Source organism: Rhopilema esculentum, chromosome 18 (genome assembly GCF_057945365.1).
Source record: "Rhopilema esculentum isolate cy_ngs chromosome 18, ASM5794536v1, whole genome shotgun sequence".
Classification (NCBI taxonomy): domain Eukaryota; kingdom Metazoa; phylum Cnidaria; class Scyphozoa; order Rhizostomeae; family Rhizostomatidae; genus Rhopilema; species Rhopilema esculentum.
In genome coordinates, this window is record NC_142832.1 from 5,908,700 (window position 1) to 5,931,757 (window position 23,058).

Consider the following 23,058-nt stretch of genomic DNA (forward strand, 5'->3'; position numbering starts at 1 on the left):
ATACTATACTATACTATACTATACTATACTAAACTACAATGTTCTATACTATTACTACACTTTTCTTTATCTATGGTTTTATCTATGACCATGACAACAAACCAAAACTCGGATTTTGGGATAGTTGGAGGGTCATGGTAGCCAACCTTCTGATAGAAGATGGTACCTGATGATGATAACCAATGCTAAGCTATACTGTACCTTAATATTTCTATACTGTACTATACTATTACTCTACTGAACTTTACTATTCTATACTATCACTATACTATATTATACGTTACTATACTATATTATGCTATACTATACCCATTGCTGTCAGTGTTAGCTCGTTGCTAATCTCCGTCTACGTCACTGCCTTGCTCTAGTAGCTGAATTCACGGGTGCCCTTTTTCACCATATCGATACTCATTATTCTTAAACACTATTCATACCGATATAGGAACTGTGTAGCACGAGGTCAACTGTTCATGGGAGGAGACCTGGACAGAGTCTTGGGTCAGCTAATCTTTTTAACACTATGACGATACTCTGCTCTTTTTGTCATCAAAATCAGCAATAATTTCAACCATTTCCTTCCTTTATGTTGTAATATACAAGACTTTTGTTTATATTTTCAGTTTACTTCGCAAACGTTCAACTAGATTTACATTCTCTGTATTCTTCTTTAGAGAAGTGCCTACCTCCAATCTAGGTAGAGACATGTATATGAAATTTCTATAGTTGGATCCAGATGAATCAGAGTTCTAATTCTAGTTATAGAGCATCCCCATAAGGCATAGTAAAAAGCGTTGTTACAAAGCTTAAGAGTCTTCGTCAGCATCAAGCCTTGATATAGCATCACATATCGCAATTCAATTTTTTTTTATCCACTATGATCGACGCAACATGATGTCTTGGAATTTTGCTGTAGCGTCTGTTTTGCTCCATACGCTGCGCGCAAAGCATCAATGTTGGTAAAGACTCGTTATGACTTACAGTCTCGATGTCGAATGCTATCTGCATTAGTATAGGGGATTCAGCAAGAACATAACTGGTAAACTCAATGTTAACCTTGATAATTTATAGTGTTTGGCTTTATACACTGTATAAAGACCGTCATGGCTGACAAGCTTATTCATCAGCTGATCGTGCAGCCAATGTATTTATATCCTGTCTAATTTCTGTATTCTTCTCTCAATGAAACAGTTTAATCACAGAAATCATTCATCCTTGTTATGACCATGAATTAGGTCGCGTGAATATTGATCGCAAAGTTTCGAGATAAAAACCAAATGTCGAACAATTTAAAGTTATCAAGAAATCAAAACAAAATACGACAAAAGATGCCAGTTAAATTTACATGAATATTGTTTCCTTGAATCTTTACATCTAATGCTTCATATAAAAAACATGCTCTCTAAAATACAGAATAAAAATACTTGATAATTATCATAAATTACAAAATATTCCAATAACCACAGAGGTTGATTGATTATGCTTTAAAAATTAGAATATTGTCAGTTTAGTGAGCAAGTTATATATATCCAAAAATAATCTGTTAAGATCGGCTTGCTTTGGCGTGTTCCAAAGTTTTATGCTAGATCGTGGAGGGTGGTTAGCAGTAAGCGATGCCGGAATGTTCAAGAAACAAAGGGACAGGCATTTGAGAAACGATTCCCTGCATCTTCTTATGCTGTCATGGCTGATAATTTAATTTCTATTTACAGGCAACTTTAAAATGTGTGAACATCTGACACATAGAAAGTTAGTGATGCCGTTAGTACCAAAATAATGGGGAAAGAAGATTAATAAGGACATATAGCTAGGAACTCGCATAAAACTTCTCAATGTCGTGGCTAATGTCACGGGCAACTTTATTAAGCCTCATTTATACCCCTGTTCTCTTGCATATCTGTTGGAAAGAAATCTATGATATTTTAAAAAGGCAAATGTATCTTTACTAGACTTGAAGAGTAGTGGAGAGCAGAAGAGGTACAGAGTTATAAACTTGATCAAAAAACTCATCAACCATGTAGTATCTATGCATAACGGAAAACATGTATCACCAGTAAGGTATTTTGAGATTCTAGCCAAAGATTGGAGTAGGGTGGAGGGTGATGAAGATAGAAAAAACCCAAAAAGATGAAATACACTACTTTGTTCCTACTTTATCTACTGTCAGCTGATTTTCCGATCTGTTCAGTTTACTGACAAAAAAAATTCATGAGATATACTCCTAGATACCATACAAGTTAAAAAAGTATTTAACTAAAATTTATGTTAAAAAAGAATTGCTGTTCTTTATCATATTTTCGATTATAGTTCATATATGCAGTTTTTAAAAACCGTTAATGTTTTCTTTCCAGCCACTCATACTGATTTAAACTAACATTAATTTCCTTGAAAATAAACTTCGCGTTTCCAGAGAATATGAGGTGAGGCTAAATCTAATTATCGTAGAAACAGCAACAAGATTTATATTAACATAACCATTTGAGAGATGAGAAGTTACCTGTGCATTACGCACATCATACAAGATTATTACAATTGCGCTTTAAAAACTGGGCTGTCTTTGTTTACGTCTGTGATAAAGCAAAACAGATTTGATTACGCCCTGAAGAAGCTGGGGGAAGTCCAGCTTCCTATCAACCAAGATGGCCGACTGTAAGAGTTCTGCTCTCCGAGTACATCTCACTCGGTCTTCTATGAAAAAGCACAACAATAATATCTGTATCGTAAATCGGTCCTTTTCATTTCAACAACGAACCCTTGCATGAATTCCGCTGCTTTGCAAAGAACAGGAATACTGTCTATCTGATAAACATCGTCCTGTCGTATCCATTCGGTATAACGTGTCATGCATGAAATTTTTCCAAGTGTACCAGGCAACCCAGGAAGACCGACAGGACCTCTGGGTCCTTTCTCGCCTTGTTTTCCCTTTAATCCTGCCTCACCTTTTCTACCTGTTGGTCCAGGAGTACCTTCTGGCCCAGACGTCCCTTTCGGTCCTTGAGGCCCAATTGGCCCAGGTAGACAGTGGACTCCGTTGCGTTGAACATAAATGGGACTGTCAGAGAGACAGTTTCCAGGCATACCTGGAGGACCTTGGGCACCAGTTGGACCCATGCCACCCTAAATAAAAAGTGGAAACATTAGGAAATGTTTATGTAATTATGAGACATGCTATAAAAATCACAGGCCTTGTACATCTGACTAAATTACCTTTGCAGCCTTAGAAAGAAGTCTCACAGAAGACAAAATTCCAAACCTCGTCTCCTTTTGCTCCTTTAGGTCCAAAACTCCCTGGTAATCCTGCAACACCTGGTGGTCCAATCTACAAAAGAGAATACTTTTTAAGTGTATAGAACTCGTCGTTTTGAATTACAGCAAGGAATATAATTCCAATGGTTTGCTTCACTTTTTATTCCTATAGCAAATTTGAAGACGAATCTGAGACGGTAATTGGTGACGGGTGATGGTGAGGACAATATCGTATGATCGCGTTTCCGAATGGAGAGAATTTACAGCATAAAGATTACCTCAATTGCATCCTGCATAGAACTCGAAAGATAAATGTTTACAGCCGTTCCTAAATGCCTTATCTTTTCGAAGGACATACAATTCATAAAAATTGCAAGATTGCATTTATACTAAACTAATGGATCATTTATTTTATGTAAAACTTGTTTACTCTATTGCAGATTTTTTTTATTATAAATGAAAACTTTTCATTGTTTTGTTCTGAGAGAGATTGCAAAGGAAAATTAAAATGAGGCCATCCATTAATGGCGGAGAGATGAACACTATGTAATAATATTTAGTTCGTGCAGTCGTACTTATGTCGCAGCACCGATAAATGATAACCATTCAAAACAAATTTGAAAGTTCACTTACTGGTCCCGCGGATCCTTTTTGGCCACTTAGTCCGGGAGTTCCTGCGTCACCCTGTTAAACAACAACTCATTCTCACTTTCTATACAGGTCTCTTCTTATAAATAAATCAAAATATTATCTTGAAACTACTGTTAGTATAACATAGGAGCCCATATCTTTTGCAAATTCTTTCTTCAGATGGTCAATAGTCAAGGTCAGATGCTTTGGAAATATGGAATACAAGACAACTGCAGGGGAATTAGTATATTTAAGAAGATATTCACATAATTATTCAAGGGTAAGATAGTTTCTCTGAACGTTAGCCAAACGCGTATTCTAATGATTTAAATCGGGTATAATTCTAGCTCTAGATAGGAGCGCCGAGGGGGCAAGAGGGGCAAATCACCCCAGGGCCTCAAAAATTAAGGAACTTCATTTTGAGAAAAAAAATTAATCTCACGTAACAAAAGTATGTCTTAAAATAGTATAGCGTTTTAGATGATTGCAAGAAATTAACAGCAAGATACAATTAACTGCTATTCTAAAAGGCGTGGTCGCAAACATTTTTCAAGGGCCTATGAACCCTTTCGGGTGTGATTGAATATTCATTAAAGGCATGCTCGAAAAATTAAATATAATGTTGATGTTTAGAAAAATGTATCTCTCCTTCAATTGCTATCTCAGTAGCTCAGAAATATCAAAAGATATGCATGAACTATGCACCATCTTTGTAGAAGTTACTGCATGTGACGCTGGTAATGAAGCATCCTTGAAATTTGCAAGTCTTAAAGATTGACTGCAATCTCTGCAGGTATTACCTTGGGACCAGCTGGCCCTTTAGGTCCAGGGGGTCCTTTTTCTCCCTTTTTGCCTCGAGGTCCTCTCCTTCTTGTAACTGTTCTTTGGCTTTCCTGCAACACAAATTGTTTAAACAGGGGTTTGAAAGCTGAGAGCTCCATACAAGAACAAATCTGAATAATTTATAAGTGAAAACGTCAGGGAAGTGTATAGAGACTCGAACAAAATTTCCACATCATAACACGATAATATATTTGGAACAATCATTTGTTTTTCTTATAAATTCGTAAAATCGGGCGTTGACTGTATGTTATCAATCATTTTAGAATCCCCAGCTCAAAAGTAAAGCCTTTGTTTTGGTTCCACAAAAAAAGACAATAGTCTATTGTCTGAAGAAATGTCCTGGGGTTTTATGGGGTATCGCCCTCCTACCTAGTTTGATATGAAAGCCCTGAATCTAATTATGTTTCATTGATTCCATAGGAAAGCCCTGCTAAACTTACCTTGTTAGGTAGCTTCTTTGGACAACGAACGACGTACTCTCCATAGCGAAATTCGATTTTACACTAGGATGAAAAGATAACAGATAATCGAAAACATGCAGATTTTAATTCGTATTTCCTGTTTCTCATTAGGCAGTTCTTGTTTATTTTTATAAACACTACGAAAAGAAATTCAAATTTCTAAGCACGCCAGTCGGAGCCATTAGTTTTCGTTTTCCGCCAGGTCCCGTATAAAATACGGAATAGGAGCAGAGAGAAATTAAGTTGTCTAATAGAGTCTTATGGAAAAAGGTACCAATCTAAAGGAAATTGTTGCTATGGAACGAAGCTTCCACGTTCTAAAAAACAGCAGAAAACAGTTCTATTTTGCTGCCACTGGACTTTATCTGGGAACTGGGGCAAAAAGAATGACGGGGCCCGTTATGACGTCATTAAAATTTTGATTGTTATTGTTGTTGTCATTGTTGGGAACTTTGTCATAACTTTTTGGAGTCTTTATCAGCTCAGGATCTGGGTAAATCTATCTCCTGCCCCTTTCGATGGGCCTGTTGCAAATTACAGTTCTCCTGACTCAGTAACTGTATAGTAAATTGATACTGTTTTATTTCTGAAAAACGTTTGATGTTACAATTCAAACCCTACATAATATGATTTCTCAACGATTCAAACGCTTTTATTCTGTTAGAGCAGGTATGTGACCTCGTCCCAAGCTGCTGCCTGCTAATATTTTCTAATACCAGCCCACAAATCCTGCTGAAGCATGCCTCAGTCTATGATTCTTTTACCAACATAGTATCGCTAATCCGCCTAATCGGGACTCGGATTAGGCCCTAATAACATATTTCTTCGGCATCTTTTCAAGCTAGTGATAATTAAAACTTCCATCTCAAAATACAAAAAAAGTTGATATCATTAGTATGGATAATAACTCACTCGTTTTTACGGTTATTAAATGCGATTATTCCTTGACAATTTCAAAGAAAAACATGGCATGAAACATCCTATATCGCTGGAAATAAACAACCGCAAGCTTGACATTCCAGTATCGATCTTTACATCTCATCGTTAATTTGCTATTCCAAAACTTAATGGGTGGTTTATCCAACTTGGCAGTTAAAATTCACGCGACGTCCACAGTCCCGTCGCAATAACCACTTTCCTATCTACATTTTTGAAATATCATAAATTGGAGACGAGCTGGCTTTTACTGAACCTATTTCCCTGTGCATCTTAAAAGGATTTTTGCCAGGTGGGGCAAACCTCATAAGGGGCCTACCCCATGAGCATATTTTTAGGAAAAAAGCAATAAATACTAGGCCGCTGTTAGCCACCAGTGGTTGAGCAAAAGCAATGGTTTCAGTCATGGAGTGGCGATTTTGTCCTGGTTCTGCACCTCATGAGCCATTATCTTAAAAGATACCCTCTGAAATATCAGGACCTGGTCAAGACTACAATCTTGGCAAAAAATAGCTGAGACATTTGAACGAAAAAGGAATTCGCGTGCTATATCTTCATATTATATGCGCTGGTGACCTAAACCCCCTTCCCCCAGGGTCAATGTTGGTTAAGAGGCTTACAAAATAAGTGGGGATTACTACATTGGTTAACAATCCAATCCCAAGATTGATTTGAGGGGAAGGGGGCCGGTGATTTGTAAATAGCGTCTTTTGAAATTCACCGTGAGGGCCTTACAACATATATGCTACTTGTTATTGAGTACTACTTTAAAACTTCTACCCAAAGCTTTCTGATTTTGAATAACTTCGGTTAATTTTATCAACATGAACCTTAAAAATTACAATTCTATTGACGAAGCAATACGATACGTTCATGGTGAAGGCGAAGTGAATACCTTTTTTTATTTTTCAAGAAATCTCAAAAGGATAACCAAGCAATAGTTTGCCTTTGCGATACTATCCGTTGAAATGAACTCACAATGGAAATTATGGAGGTTATAAGACATCAAAATATAACTTAAGTTCATCACGAAAATAGCCTTCATTGTATTATGATTGTTCGATTATATTCACGGGAGGTGCTTATTTCGCTTTAGTTGGATTCATCTCGTACTTTTTACCCCCCCCCCCCCCTTCCCATCCCAAATGATAAATTTATCCATTTGTTTTCTTTTCATGTGGAATAGAAAGTTGATAAATTCTTTTTCCTCCAGTCTTTGAAGCATAGACTTCTTATTCTCTCTGAAGGAAAACGGGACAAAACAAATGTTGAGTGTTCTCATGGCCTCGCCATTCCCCCAAATCATCTCAAAACCTTCTGGTTCTATTTAAAAAAAAAATTTATATTCCTTTGAAATTAGGCACAATGGATCACCGGCTAACACTACATTTCCTGCATTGCCTATTAATGTCAAACACTCCCTTGCAAGAAATTTACCACTCCCCTCACTAGAGAAGTGACTTGCTTACATTATAAAGTGAAAATAGAGTGTAAGAATAAAGGCCAGGAACACATGTTGCGACTAACACACTTTTGTAAACAATTGCAACCAAGATTACACGTATGTGCCGAAGATAATCACGGCCCGTGAAATGGCACAAATTGGCTTTGAAATAATAAAAGTGCCTTGGTTTTTCTAGTGCACGTCATCTTCTCAGATTATAATTTCTGAAGAGATCTTGTTGTAAATATCTATTCCTGAACCATCAAGGTTAACAAATAAAGTGGCTTGTATTTGTCGACAGTTAAACTTTTTACATTTTTGTGTGCTTCATTGTTATATTTATTCAATAAGAAACTACAACTACAAGTAACATCCATATTTTTTTAGAAAATCATGATCTGTAAAGATTTTCAATGACAATTTCTCACTTCTTCCAAACAGTAGTTTCACTCTGCTCCCAATGACGTTGATGGCTAAAAATACATTCTTTTCTCAGTAGCGCTGAATGCGTTTTCAAGTAAAAATAACAAAATACTAAATGTTGCTTTGGAGCTGCTCAAAGGACTTGCACGTGCACTTGTCATATGGCAGCCACTCTTTCATCGTTGTTGTGTTCTTTTGTAAAATATCATTTGAAATTATGTTTGCAAGAGATTAAGCAATGATGTTCTTTAACTCTTTCATCATAAAAAATTTATTTAGTTTATTTAGACCTTTGTGTGTCTCTTTATGAAGGCTCACCCCTTTTGGTATTCAGCCCCCAAAGTTTTTTGTTGGCTGAGGTATATCGATATGAAAAACTTGAGCATAAAACCTTAATTGATTCCTCTCTTGTTTGAATAGGTGCCACACCTTTAAATTCGAAAGGACAACAATCGCAAGGTAAACATGGCTGTCCATGGTCATCGTCCCCTTCAACCCTTCTTTAGCGTAGACCAGAGACGCCTGCATAACTTGGTGGGTCAGTGAAAGGGGCCCAAGAAATTTGAAGTATGTGCATCTTTTCATATTTTGTCCCCAACTGCCTCTGTTGGCTGAATGCCGGAAGGAGTCGCCCCCGTTGTCCCCATGTTACATACATCCTCGTGTGGCCCCTGTTTACTTGCTGTTGATTGGACAAGCATGCACAGATGACGCTATAAACATCATTCTTGTTTTCACGCATTTTGAGAAAATATGTTATCTTTCCACGCACACCACCTCCGTGATTGTCTTATCATAGCAAGCCATTATTGCTGCTACCTTATCACCTCTAACTTCTATTTCAAGACAAGTTGGTGGGTGGAATTTTCAACTTTTTTTCTATCGCATTGCAAACACGGATATCTGTTTTGATTCTTTTTGTTTTGTTTTGCAATATTTTGAATTGATAAGTTCTAGAATAACATATCATCTTTCCTTTATTCATTTTGCTTTTTCAAAGGTTCATTCATTGCCTTGCAGAGCTTCAGGCATCTTGTATAGCTTTTCGTTGATTTTGATATCTTTTCTCGTTTCCACTCTCCGTGTTAATGTAAAATGAACAATGCTTATGCAGATCTGCCCGAAGTTCATGGCGCTTGCCCTTAAGATGATTCATTGCGATAGTTACACATTCAGTTTTGGCAGTTGCTTAAAGCCTATAATGTTTGAGTATTTAAAATTTCATGGAAAATGATTGTTTCGCTTTGCTATATAACTCGCATAGAAAGCTCTCAAATTTTGCCTTTCTGTGATCCTTTGTGATAGCATAACCACGGTAAGATTTCTAACTGCTCTGCATACGATAAAAGTCTCAAAGCAGTCATATCAAAGGGGAATAAATAGGTGTCATATGTCTACCCCCTCTCCTTTAATCATTCAGTTCCTCAGGAAATTTAACGTATGAAACCAAACTTCGCGATATTTTTTAGTTTATTCCGTTTCAGACATTTCCAGATTTGACCTTGGTTTCATGAATCATAATTTAGCTCATGTGTAATATGGGAATTTTTCGAAAGCAGAAAAGTACTTTATAAAGGTTGTCCTAATTTTTCTTAAACTTGGTCTAACAGAGGACATAGATGGTGACTTTCAACCGTCTTATCTGCCAACCACACCCTGGAAAATTGAACTTGCTCTAATAAAGTTTTATTACATCCAAAACTCGTTTGTTTGTTCATCAACTTAATGATAACGGAAATGATTTCTGCAGCAGAAGAACTTACGAAAGAAGCTTGGAGCCCTTTAGAGATAAGTAAAAGCCTAGAATTGTTTGAGCTTTGGGGCCAATAGGAAAAGGGTGTATAAGCGAGTTTGTTAAATTTCACACTTATTCAGGGTTTTAAAACCCAGCAGCTGCCTCTGAATGAAGAACCATATTTTTGCCGTTAACCGCCACGTTTACAGGATTAAAGAATGGATCTTGTGACGTAAAATATGCTTTCAAACTCAGCTACATTTTGCCTGCGTTTTGTCTTGAGTCATAAACGCGCGAGTGATTATCCCACGTAGTTCTCACAGCAAAACTGAGACGTGAATGACTGTGTACATTTTTAAGGAACTTAATCTGAAAATAAACTGACAAAAGCGTTCCACTTTCCCTAAACATTTTCTGTTACTTCAAAGACTACCTTACAAAAACTAGCGGGCTGCATTATCAATCCATGAATCGTGCTACTCATCTCGAAAAATGCTCAAAGGGAAATCATTGTACTTAGTTTCAATAAACGTGGATTCTTGCCTTTCAAAAACATCCGTTATCTGTTCTTGTACACCAGTTACTTTTGAAAAGTCTCACGTTAGCTCACCTCATGAAACTATTAAACCGACCCTCGATGCTATTGATCAGTACAGAAGTAACCCTGCTTGTAAGAAAGTCCTTTTCACAATATGTTTTGCTTATCATGAGCTGAGAACTACCGAAAATGAATTAACACTCCTTCTGGCGTGTTTCTTCCCCTGGCATTTTTTCGCCAACTTTGTTTTAGCAACATAGTAATCCAAAAGATTGATTTCTTGTCAAGCTTCCCTTTCTAATCTCCATTTAACAATGCATGCAAATGTGATTTACTTCTCCATATTAGCACCTCTTTATATGAATATAGGATATCAAGCACAGAATCCCTTACTGCGTATTGTAATTGCCAATCAAATGTGGCATATCCTGAAATTGATCTTTCTTTGGCAGTAGCCGAAAACATAAAAGACTTTACTCTACTTTGGATCTACGAATTTTCGCGAACAATTTTAGAGCTACCTGAATATCCTGACAGGCAACAAAATCATATATTTAGTCGGGGTCTCCGTTAATTCTTTCCTGGTGTAAAAATTCTGGTTATGACTTGGAATAAGCACTCCAAAGTATTATAAGCTGTTTTACAACTAAAAAAATCCCCCTTTTACATGTAAAACCAGTTGCAAAGGAATACAACTTACCTTTTTTCCTTTGCCTTTCGCTTCAACTGCTGTCATTCTGGAAACAAACTCAAGCTCCGATATAGCAAGCAGGAACATTGCAGTTGAAACAAAGATATTGTACAACTTCATGATTCCAGATGATGAGTTCTTCAAACAAGCTCTCCAAGATCAATTTCTCGAATCTTAGCAAAAATGATACCTTTGCAGGCAGTGTCTATTTTTCAAAGAACAGTTTTCTCAGTAACGTCTTGTTGTTATAAGTCTACTTCTCAAAGTAAATCAACGCCTAATCAGAACCATATAAAGACAACTTCCCTGTTTTTTTAACGACTTTCCTGTCTCTGAAAAACTCTTTCTTTCCACAGCAAGTGTCCCTGTCTTCTGTAACCGTGCCCTGTTGATGCGCAGTCCTAATAGTCTGCTGCGATTCCGCAACTGTTGATATTAGGCGCAATGGCTGGTCCCCAGTTTCCAGTTCTCTTTATTCTTAGCCAATCCTCAACACTGTCCAACTCTTTTGCTAGCATATTCTATACCACTTTAATGTAAGGCGCGATTCCCGACAAGCAGCGATCAGTTTTATCGAAATGAAAAAGCATCTCTTTTTATGCACGACTATTATCTTTTAAGCTGATATCTTGCTGTGTTGTTTGAAAATTCGCTTTGGGGCCTCCGTTGAAAAAAGTTTTAACTCGGAAGAAGTGGTGTTATGCCTTAACTGAGAGAAAATTCCATGAAATGTTGGAGATTATTCAATGTGTTCAAATCAAGCTTTACTTCCAAATGAATATGGCGTATGAACTGCGAGGGTGACCTTGAATAACTTAGCGCTCATGCGACGTTTCAGACCATAGATCATAATAACCTTAGCACTGAAGAGTCAATTCCTCCGTTATTGACATAACAGGCAGCGTGGTAATAATAACAGTATAGAGATAAGACTTTCTCAAGAAGAACTCGCTATGGTCTCTAAGAAACTTAAGGCTATCCTCGGGAGCTTCAATGTTTTTAAGGCTGCTTAACTTTAGTTTTAATAGCTAGGTTTATCGGCACTATACAAGCCTGATAGAGGATTTTCTTTGAAAGATTATTTCGCCATAAGGTAGGCTCCTGGTTGAGAGTTTGGAAATATTGAAAGGTCTTGTACAGCGCCTTCTTCAACATTTCCCTTTGGTTGGAGGAATGAGGAGGAGCTTTTCGTAATACTCTATGTTAAACGCACTGAAGACAGATCTCCTTCCTCAATCTTTAGCCAAATATAAAATCTTCTGTTAGAATGAACGTGATTATTGGTTCAGCGGGATTGTAATGCGTAATGTAAAATGAGCTGCATGTCACGTGATACAATTAAATACGATTGCAAAGTTGGGTTCAACGTAATACTACGTAAACTTGAACAATGGTTTAGGGAATTGAATGAATCCTTCTTTGAAACAGCAAATGAAATTCTTCAAATTTTGTGACTTTTTCAAAATGTCACGGTTTTTTAATTTCAGGCTTGTACCATTACGTATTCCTAGAAAAATCTTAACCTTTTTGATAAAAACTGGGTTTGGTGATGATCCACAACTTTAAAGTCCATTAGATTGTAAACAACTGCCAGACTTTTCTACCACATTTACATTGTAAAGTGATTTCTTATTAAAATATCTTTCTCGTGAAAATCTTTCCATTTTTTCTTCAAAATACATTATTAGCACGTAGTAAGTCTACATTTAAATGGCTTGATAGATAGTAGTTTCATTGGAACTATTGGAAAATGCACAAAGAGCTTTCTTAATGTGTTCATAGACAACACTGTAATCCTACTGTAATTAATGCCATTTGAATGTAGCAAAAGTAAAATGCGTAGGGGGGGGGGAAGGGGTTAGTTTAAATGCTGCAAGAATATTAATGCTTTATTCAGAGAGCTGCCCAAATGGATAATTATGGTAATAGTAATACTATAGCTTGTTTTGTATAGTTAGTGAAGTTAATTCTAGCCAACTGTTGAACAAAGTTACAATTTTTCCAATTAAAACAAATTAAGTGAAAGTATTAAGTATAATAAATGTAGCACTATTAATACATTTAAGTAATATATCTGCAATTATACATTAATTGAAACTGTACAAAACCAATTTAAAAATCCCACACCAGCGAGTTAATTTGTACACAATATGCGATTGCAATGTATGTTTTATTCTAATTCCATTTTCGTTTAAAGGCTTGATTTTTTTCGGTTTTTTAATCATTTGGCAGTATAACCCATATTTTCTGTCCCATAAATCTGATTGAACCAGTTCCATATACGGTCTCTCCCAATGTTGGTAACTATTGGCACATGCACCACGGAGCATTGAGAAGAGTGTGGGGTTTAAAAAAAGTGGGGGAAGGGGCTAAAACATTATAAAAGAGGCTTTACTGGTAGTTTATTACTTAATATTAGGCATATTTGGCTAAAGCCCCCCCCCCTCAGCCCTCCCTGCTACGCGGTGCCTGCTGGCAGTGCTGCTTTATAAGGAAGGGTGCAAAAGGAAGCAACTTAAAGCCACGCCTGCTTATCCACAGGAATTGCACTTATTTTATAGGTTCATCAACTAAAACTGGAAGTTCGAAGATTAAAAGATAAGTTCTAAGAACAGTGAAATAATCATCATTTTAGACGGGGTGACTAAAAAGGCAAAGTTCCCACCGAAAAAAATATTTTATTCTTATAAGATTACAATTCAAACCAAGGTAGTTTTCTTGCTCTGACCTTGAAGGATAGAATTATTGGAAAGGCACCGTTTTTGCAAAAAGAAATACTAGAAAAGGGAAACTTTATCATAAACAAAGGACTTTTACAGAGAAAAATAGTAACATTTAATTTCTTTGAAAATTTGTCTCGAGGAAATGAGTTTTTCTTGTGCCAAGAATCCATTGCTGTTAAACTGATAATTTCAGCAAAGGAAGTGTATGCCAGTTGGATGTCCGGCGCAATGAGCAGAGAAATTAAGTGAATACAGGGTATCGTTCCCCCCCTGAGGGAGACTCAAAGGGTGTCTTGAAAGCGATCCAAGTCTTCAGAAAATATCAAACCAGGGGAGGAAGTGAATAAGAGTCTCAACTAACGAACATCTCCCAATATAGTTCATGTAATAAAAAACGCAATTTAGAAAAGTTTTCAACTTTGACTACATAACCTGAAATAACACCATTAGAAGCCTCTAAATACCGTGTTTTTTATAAGAAACCAAGCTTGGGTCCTAGTACTAAAAGTTTCTTAATTTTTCACCAGTTGCTAGTACTAAAAGTTTCTTAAAAGTTTCTTATTTTTAGATAAACATTTAACATCAAATTTTGCATTTTCCCTCTCTTATCAAATGTATTAAAATTTATAACACAACAGTAAGATTTGATTTCAAGTTTCATGCATTTTCAATCCAGTCTAAAGCTCGATACAAACTGACATTCTCATCTTCAGCGAACGAAAGACCTTGTAACGGGGCAGCTAAATCATAGGACTTTCTTCGGTGAGATGCTCGTCTTGAATACACGAAATTGAACAACGTTGCTTGCGTTTTTCTATTTGCCGTGAAGTAAAGCTGTATGAGAAACACGAGGACTGCTTGCTGAACATTGACTAAAAAACTGATACTGAAAACAATTTTGTAAAAGTATTTCATGGCAAAGTTATCGGAAACCCACCTACAAGTAGACTCGAAAACCTGTGTTACCCTAAATAAGAATGTGTTAGAAAATTTAAATCAAGCAAAAATTGATTTTTCAGAAAGTCGTCTAATTTTTTTTCGGAGTTTCTTAAAAATATTGATTTAGTTCTAAAAGTTTCTTAAACTTTTAGGGCTCTAGTACTAGGTTTCTTATAAACCTGTTTTTTTATAAAAAAACGTGTATGCAAAATCAAGTAAATATGTCAAAAATTGAGTGAGACATGAGTTAATGAAAGATTTGAAGTTTGCTTAAGGATAACTGTTATTTTATGGGGAAAGCGCCTGTTCTCACGTGGCCGTTTCTCAGCTAGCTAACTCGTAACACATTTAATTGCAAGTATTTCAAGCAACGCTATTGGGCTCTGCATCCTCTACAAGGCTCTCACGAGTTTATGGAGCAATGGATTGCTTTCAATTCTGTCTGCAACTTCGACACAGATTGTCTGAGAAAAAGGCCTCTTTTACAGAGCTGATACTTTCGCCAGTCAAAAGATTTCACCTCAGTTGCTCTAATATCTGGATTATCTAACATTTTTTCATTTTGCCTGTCCCCTTAAGCGCATTCTTTATATCATTAATTGATTATTCATCAATATTGTACATTAACCTAGATTAAGGTGGAGTTATCTTTTTTAAGGACTTAAAAAGAATAAGTATTTCAGTCATCAATTGAGTTTCATATTAGGTTCTACTAGATAGAATGTCTTTTGTAGGATTTTGCCATCTCTTTACCTAGCAGTTAAAGTTTATATCATTTGGTTGAAACAGTTTCATACATCTGATTTTGAAAGTTTTAAAATAGATAATATTGTGAACAAAGTTAACGGGATTAATGCTCAGCAAATTTTTATTGGCAGGCCTACAAAATCGAAATGTAGGTTTTATATTTAGGTAGGGAATTCACGTTAGATTAAAGGCGAAACTGGTCCATCAAAGGGGTTCCAATATCCGTTTAACCGGACCCTTATTAATCAGATGTTCGCTAAACGTTACCCTGGGTACCCAGCGGGGACCAAGGTCTCAATGAAAGAGGTGGTCGAAGACAATTCCACTCAGGGACCGGCAACAGTCTAAATGTGAGAGGGCTGAAAAGGGCGTTACTGAAAAAAATTTTAGGCCACATCCTCTAGAACACCGCCCCTCTAGAAAACACTTGCTTATTTCTACTGAAGTTTTATAACAAGTGTTATATTTATGTTTACGGTGGCCTAATGGGCAGATTGTAGATGATTCAAACCACGGCGTGCTTCGAACGTAACTTTTTATAACTCTACAAACATAACAATATATATAGGGTCTGGGCCCTAGCGTCCTTTCGCTGAACAAAACATTACAACAAGTCTGGTTCAGAGAAGATTCCGATAGCTATAAAACATGTAAATGAGACTTTCAAAAAGTTAATTACACGCTTTTATTAAAGAACCAGTAAATTAAAGTTCAGGCTAACTGTTCTTAATTTTTTGAAAATCTGTGGTTGCATTGTTCTTAATTTGTAAATAGCTTTGAAAAAAGCAAACATTTAGTAAACTAAAGCTTTTCGTCTGACACTCTTCAGAGTTTAAAACGTCAGAACATAGATCGAAAACTCTACGCTAAGAAATATATATACCCAGTTGTGGATCGAAATAGGCCAATCAGAAACACGAGCACATGACTGTAAAGGTTGACCAATCAGTGCCGCTTGCCTATTAGAATGTTACCAATGGAGTCCTAAGGTGAAAACGAACTCCTTTTGTCTACACAGTAGCGGTTTTTTTCGTGCTTATGTAGATAGATTCTAAAACTGCTAGGTGGAACGACGATCGGGCTTTACCAATAATCCGAAACATGTCGCCATTATAGTTTTTTGCACAAACTGGGTTTTCTAGCAAATGCTGCCCGATAGCAGAATCGCAGGTCTTATTAGTAATTTTGGACTTTGTATCAAGGACTCTTTTACGTTCGCTGAGTTCATGCAAAACTTGAACATCGAAAACGAAACATCTTTCATGTGTTCTTTTGACATTAGCAGTCTTTTCACTAATGTCCCTTTGAATGAGACCATCAAAATATGTGCCGACGCTTTGTACCGGAGCGAGCTTAATAGCCCACCATTCCCAGAGGAAGTATTCATTGAACTGATGAAAACTGCAACACGTTCAGTTGAATTCAGCTTTAACAATGAAATGTACCAACAAAAGGATGGTGTCGCTATGGGTAGCCCTCTGGGACCTGCATTGGCCAATATCTTTGTTGGCTTTCATGAAGAGCGTTTGTTTGACTGCGACCAAAAGCCAGGTGTCTATTTTCGGTATGTGGATGACACATATACTATTTTCAAAACAGAGGCTGAGTGTGATATTTTCCTAAAACGCCTTAATGGTCTTCACACAGCCCTACATTTTACATTTGAAAAGGAAGAAAATAACTCCTTGCCATTTCTTGATGTTTTGGTTGAAAAATCTGACACTGGATTTCTCACCAGTGTATACCGTAAACCCACATTTTCGGGGTTATACACTCGATGGAGTTCGTTTTGCCCAAAACAAAGAAAAATCAGCCTCATCAAAACGCTCACACATAGGGCACTGATGATTTGTTCCAAGTCTAAACTCGACTCGGAACTTGAAAAACTAACTAAGATTTTTCTGGAGAACGGCTATCCAGAACATGTTATTTCAGTTTACATTAAGGAGAAGATAGGAAATTTCTCGGCTGACGTAAAATTTGGTCCTCAAAAGTGCCCGGTCTATCTAAAACTACCCTGGATCGGTAACAGCTCCCTACGTTTTGAAAGCCAAATAAAACAGGCCATAACAAATTGTTTCTTCGCGGTTAACCCACGTGTTGTTTACAGTGCAAAAAAGGCCCTTCCGTCCATTCAAAAGGACTGCGTTCCTGCCACAAAAAAAGTTCTGTTGTGTATGAATTCACGTGCCAGTGTGATTCTGGCTACGTAGGACGCACCACCCAAAGATTGGAGGATAGGATAAAACAACACGTTCCATCTAATATTAGAAACAAAACACATCCCCAAAGAAAACAGCCAACTCGGTCTTGCAAATCCAAAATTACTAATAAGACCTGCGATTCTGCTATCGGGCAGCATTTGCTAGAAAACCCAGTTTGTGCAAAAAACTATAATGGCGACATGTTTCGGATTATTGGTAAAGCCCGATCGTCGTTCCACCTAGCAGTTTTAGAATCTATCTACATAAGCACGAAAAAACCGCTACTGTGTAGACAAAAGGAGTTCGTTTTCACCTTAGGACTCCATTGGTAACATTCTAATAGGCAAGCGGCACTGATTGGTCAACCTTTACAGTCATGTGCTCGTGTTTCTGATTGGCCTATTTCGATCCACAACTGGGTATATATATTTCTTAGCGTAGAGTTTTCGATCTATGTTCTGACGTTTTAAACTCTGAAGAGTGTCAGACGAAAAGCTTTAGTTTACTAAATGTTTGCTTTTTTCAAAGCTATTTACAAGTTTTGTACCACCAAAAGATTGTTTGTTCTTAATTTGTTCTTAAATTAATAGGGTGTAAGTAGTAAGATTGCTAGCTTTTTCGCTCTAGGGAGGTGTTCAGGCCTCATTTGCCAACAAAATAAGTAAGACATCCTTTTCCTTTATTTTCCGAAAAGTTTCAAAGTTCATTGAAGAAGCACCCCGAGATGGCAAAAAAACTCCTCGTCTTTGTGATGAACATTGTTCAAAATGACATTTTACAGTAGCTCAGCCTCAGCCTGTTTTTAAATTGTTCTTAAATTTTGACAAATTTAGAGGCTTGTGTTCTTATAAAATTGTTCTTATGAAAAGAAAAGAGTGATAAAATTTTTTAGTATCGAATGATATAAATCTTGTGGTATGAATTACAAGCAAAGTAAATAGCGTGACATTGTTTTAACCTCAGAAAACGGTGAGAGACGATTACTTCTTGTATGTTTTACTTCACTTTGAAATCCCCACGAAAGAAACCAATCATAAAAGTACAGCATCTTTATCACCAGGCAAACACTTTAAGGCAATTAAAATTTTCAGGAAGCTCTCGATGTGCTCAAATCAGATTTACAATTTGTTGGTTTTTAAATTCACATGAAAATAAATTAGTGCCAAGAAGCGGTTACCTTGATCTCATAGGGGTGTGTCGGAGATGTGAGCTGCTATAATAACTTATCATTTGACGATACTTCACGGCATGGTGGAAAAGTTACCCTGGGTACCAGAGTCTCAGATTATTTAGTCTCAGAAACCAGAAACATAGTTAGAAACTAGCCACAGAAAACTTTTTTGAGCACTCATCTTTTGCCACCCCAGCTGTCCACAATGTTTTATCCCCGTAGTTATGAGGCTCTAATGCCCAGAGTATGGAAGAGTAGACGAAAGGGTGGCTGTCAATCAGGGATAGATTTTAGCGGCAGGGAGTTAGGGCTAGATAATAATTTGACTTTTGAGCCACACCCTTCAAGTGCCTGGAAAATGATGGAGAAAAATTCCTTGCTAAACTTTCAGATAAAAAAGCAGGGAGATAAATAAAATAAAAGTTTTTCATCATTTAAATTCTACTGACTACCATAAATTGCTTTTTGCAAAATCAAAGCAAAATTCATCAAAAGACACAAAACTATTTGGGGGCAGATGTCACCGCCTCGGTAAATCCGTCCCGTATTGTCGGTATTGATTCTTCAAAAGGTGAAACACTAAAAATATCCACGTACACTTCTAGAAAAATCAGTAGATAGCCAGAAAGTAATGAATGGAAATATCAAAGAATACCATGCTATACGATCCTCAGAAATTGCAAGCAATAGAAAATCTAAGAATGTTACCAATATTAAGAAATTATATTCAGAAATATATCAATATATGACTCCTGAAACTTTTCAATGGTTATAGATACTAGTGAATACCTTGCCATGATTGCGAGCAGGGCCTCCACCGAATGGGGTCAGGGGGCCATGCCCCACACTTTTTGCAAAACAAAAGAGCTTTTTTCAAAATCTTTTGTCATAGGTGTTAACTTTTCCCGGAACAAAATTTCCAAAAGGTCTTTACATAAACAAAAAGGATTTGTAATAAAGTGTCATTAATCGTCTGGGAGGTTTGTTGAAAAGAATCGACTGTCAAATTTCAATAGAAATGATATGGGAAACAGAAAAGAGAACTGTTTTTTGGTGTCCAAGACATTGGATATGTATGCTTTCTTTGAGCATAGATTAAAATGTCCTTTAATCTACTGCAGCGTTACATATTCAAGTTAAAAGATCGCATTGGTGGCGAAATAGTCTGCTAAAAACCCAAAAACGACAATAAACAAATTTAAGTAAGACAGAGAGCGAGCGAAACCCTTTCTACAGGTAACGATTTTTCTCACTCTTTGATAATGCATATAAATTGATGGGGAATCAGGTCATTTTTTTCTTGCCTCATCAATCAAAAGATTATACCTCTCAAATGATTGTGTAAATTTGGGACACTTCAATTTACATAAAAAAATTATACCTCTCAAATAATTGTGTAAATTTAGAACACTTCAATGTGACCATCAGTTTGATGTTTTCTTTGGACAAAGAAGAATGTGTCTTGAAAGTACATTTCCCTACGCTATTACGTTTTTGGATATAAAATTGCATCAACTTCAAATTCTTTTTTGCTTGGGAAGGGGGGTTTTGTCAGATGTGCCAGGATACATACATTACTTGATGTAAACTGCACTTAAGGTACTTCATGCGATATCACCACAAAAAAGGCCATTAAAAATACACCGATTTTCTGATAATCTTACTCACTGTAATCCAGAGCCTAATCACTGTAATACTTTGCTTTCTGAAGTTTATTCCCCAAGTTTTTTAAACATTCGAGATGTTTCTACTTTATTAATAATGTTCTCATATTGTATAGAATTTTATAGGGCCTATAGTTTAAACAAAAAGAAAACATGACGAAATTCTTAAAAAAGTAACAGAATAGAATTTTTTCTTTCTATGCAATTTTTAAGCAGATTTTTTTATCCAATCAAAGCCCTTTATATGACAGTTTTTTCAAAGCATTGTATAATATTCCACCCTAAATGCATTTCCATAAGGCGCAAAAATTGAAGGTTTTTATCATCAAGAGCTTTTATCATCTTGCTCAAGAGCTTTTAACATAAATGAGAACTCTTTTAGTTTAAGCAGATTCAAATGCTAACACGAGAATAGGACTTTCATTACGAAATTCTTGCCCTGTTTGTTTTGGGGGTATTTTCATATTCTAGAGCAAGTACTGTCTTTTTGTCGAATCACGTTTTATTTGAGCATTGAATTAAAGTGCCAATATAATTGTAAGTTCCTATAAAATATTTGTGCATCAATGTAGAAGGATCAAGCCTTCTCAGACGTCTCAAAACATAAAGCTATGCATTGTTGGCTTGCATTATAGCCTGGAGACCGCTTTATTAATTTAATTCACAGAATTCTTTCTGATAACCTCTTCCAACCAAGACTGACCTTTCTAGGACCTCCAGTTAGAATTTACGTAATGCATGCATTGAATGCATAAAAAGCTGTTGAGAAAAGTTGCTCTATCGAATAGAAAACTTGGCAAGTGAATTCACAAGTGACCTTTGATGACATCGGATGAAAAATATTTTCAAAAGCTCTTTCTAAGTACCTCGTTTCAGAAACCTAGACTGAATATACAACCTAGATTCTCTATTTGCTGATTTTTTAATTATGTTTATCAATAAGATCTGTTATCTGGAGTGTTATCTGGAATACAGAGAGACCTCAAATATCTAGCCCCTCCTAATAACGGATACTTCCAGACAATGGAAAATAAATTTCTCCTGAAATCTCCCTTCTGTCACCTGCCATTAAACCAACAATGCTTGTGAAATCTTCTATTCTTGAAATAATTTTGATGTCACTCTATATAAGTTCAACTCCTATGTATTAGCAATTTTTTGAAGATTATTACTAAAAACATCAATTTGAAATACAGAAGAGGGCTCACGGAAATAGCTCTAAAAGATCTTTCAAGCCCCGAACCTGGTAGATCATGAAATATTTAAAAATGTTCGTTAGCTGAGTTGCTAGCTGAAAAAAATCAGCAAAGAAATCTCCAGTATGTCCTTTAAATATATCAAACATAAATTTTTTATTTTATTCAAGTTTTAATGAATTTAACTACTTTTTAGTTGGTTTTGAGTGCACATACTAATGTTTGAAAAAACTCTTGCTGCTTTTAAGAGAGGTTTTTAATATGTTAAGGGCTGAAGCTCAAGTCCACCCAAAACTTTACTATCTTAAAACATTCAGCAAGTCTTTTATGAATATTATGAATAGAAAAGGCCCTAACACACTTCCTTGAGGCACACCAGACTCTATACATTTGTTGTCACATAGGTGATTAGGCTTGTTCTTCAAATAATTTCCCAACAGTGTTTTTTTCATTTACTTATTTAGTCCGTTCTTGTCGAGAAATCCCTATAGTTTCTTAAAAAATCTTTTGATACAATATTGAGCACAATTTGCGAACATGATGTTAGTTTGTGCCTATCGCTAAACCCCTAATGTATCACACTAAGCGAGTTCACTTATTTGGGTTATATACAATGAACCATGGAACATTAGACTTGTTGATATGGGACATCTCCATTTGTTGCCTAGCAAACTCATTCCTATGATTGAAGAAGTGTTTTCAACTATCCATCTATAAGAGAGAGAGAAGAGGTGTTTTCAATTATTTACCTACAAGATTATTTTGATAATCCCTTTAAGCATTACACCTAAAGGTAAATTGGATAATATCTCTTAAGCATATTTGATGCATTTAATTTTTCCAGATCAACTTGCAATCAAAACTCGTAAACTGAATTCCTTGTGTTCCTCTTTTTTGTTAATATTTTTCTTTTCTGATTCTCACATCCTGGATACTTTTGATATCATTTCATTAGGGGCATAATTGAAAAGAATTAGCTCGTTCACTAATTAAGGAATACTTTTCTTAGGCCCACCACGATATTTATCCATTTATTGTGTATCGAAAGCCTATGTACACTTTCATAGCCTGGGAAGTAATTCGGGAAACTCATCTGGTACCCTGAGAATATTTTTATAAAGCATGTAAAGCGATTAAAATGAAGTAGGTTTTATATTTCAAAATACGTAACAGCGTGCTATTTGGACCCCATGGACGCTTGATTTAACTTTGCAAAGTGTTTCTTTGACAAACAGCATATTCTATTTCTGGCAAATATATTACATGCAGGCAGAAATGATATTTTAAGACACCACATAAACAAACAGAGTCTTAGGGGAAGGACACTAAAATAAGAGAGTGTTAAACCCCTTCAAAAGACAGTTGGTTTTGTAAATATAATTGTGTCAATCAAAATCATATCTGGTTCAAATATTTTCGTTATCAGCCCCAAATTTATGGTTAATAGATAAAACGATATAGTATACTGTA

General features: G+C 36.2%; 1 protein-coding gene across 1 annotated transcript; it reads right to left on the bottom strand.

The window, feature by feature from the left end:
- Positions 1-1,277: 1,277 nt before the first annotated feature.
- On the bottom strand, positions 1,278-11,716 carry LOC135680833 (uncharacterized). Its single transcript, XM_065195034.2, has 6 exons — positions 10,954-11,716; positions 5,157-5,219; positions 4,674-4,766; positions 3,877-3,927; positions 3,251-3,316; positions 1,278-3,114 (listed from the first exon to the last, which is right to left on the bottom strand). The coding sequence occupies exons 1-6, from the start codon at positions 11,062-11,064 to the stop codon at positions 2,686-2,688; spliced, it is 813 nt and encodes a 270-aa protein (XP_065051106.2). The 5' UTR covers positions 11,065-11,716; the 3' UTR covers positions 1,278-2,685.
- Positions 11,717-23,058: the final 11,342 nt, after the last annotated feature.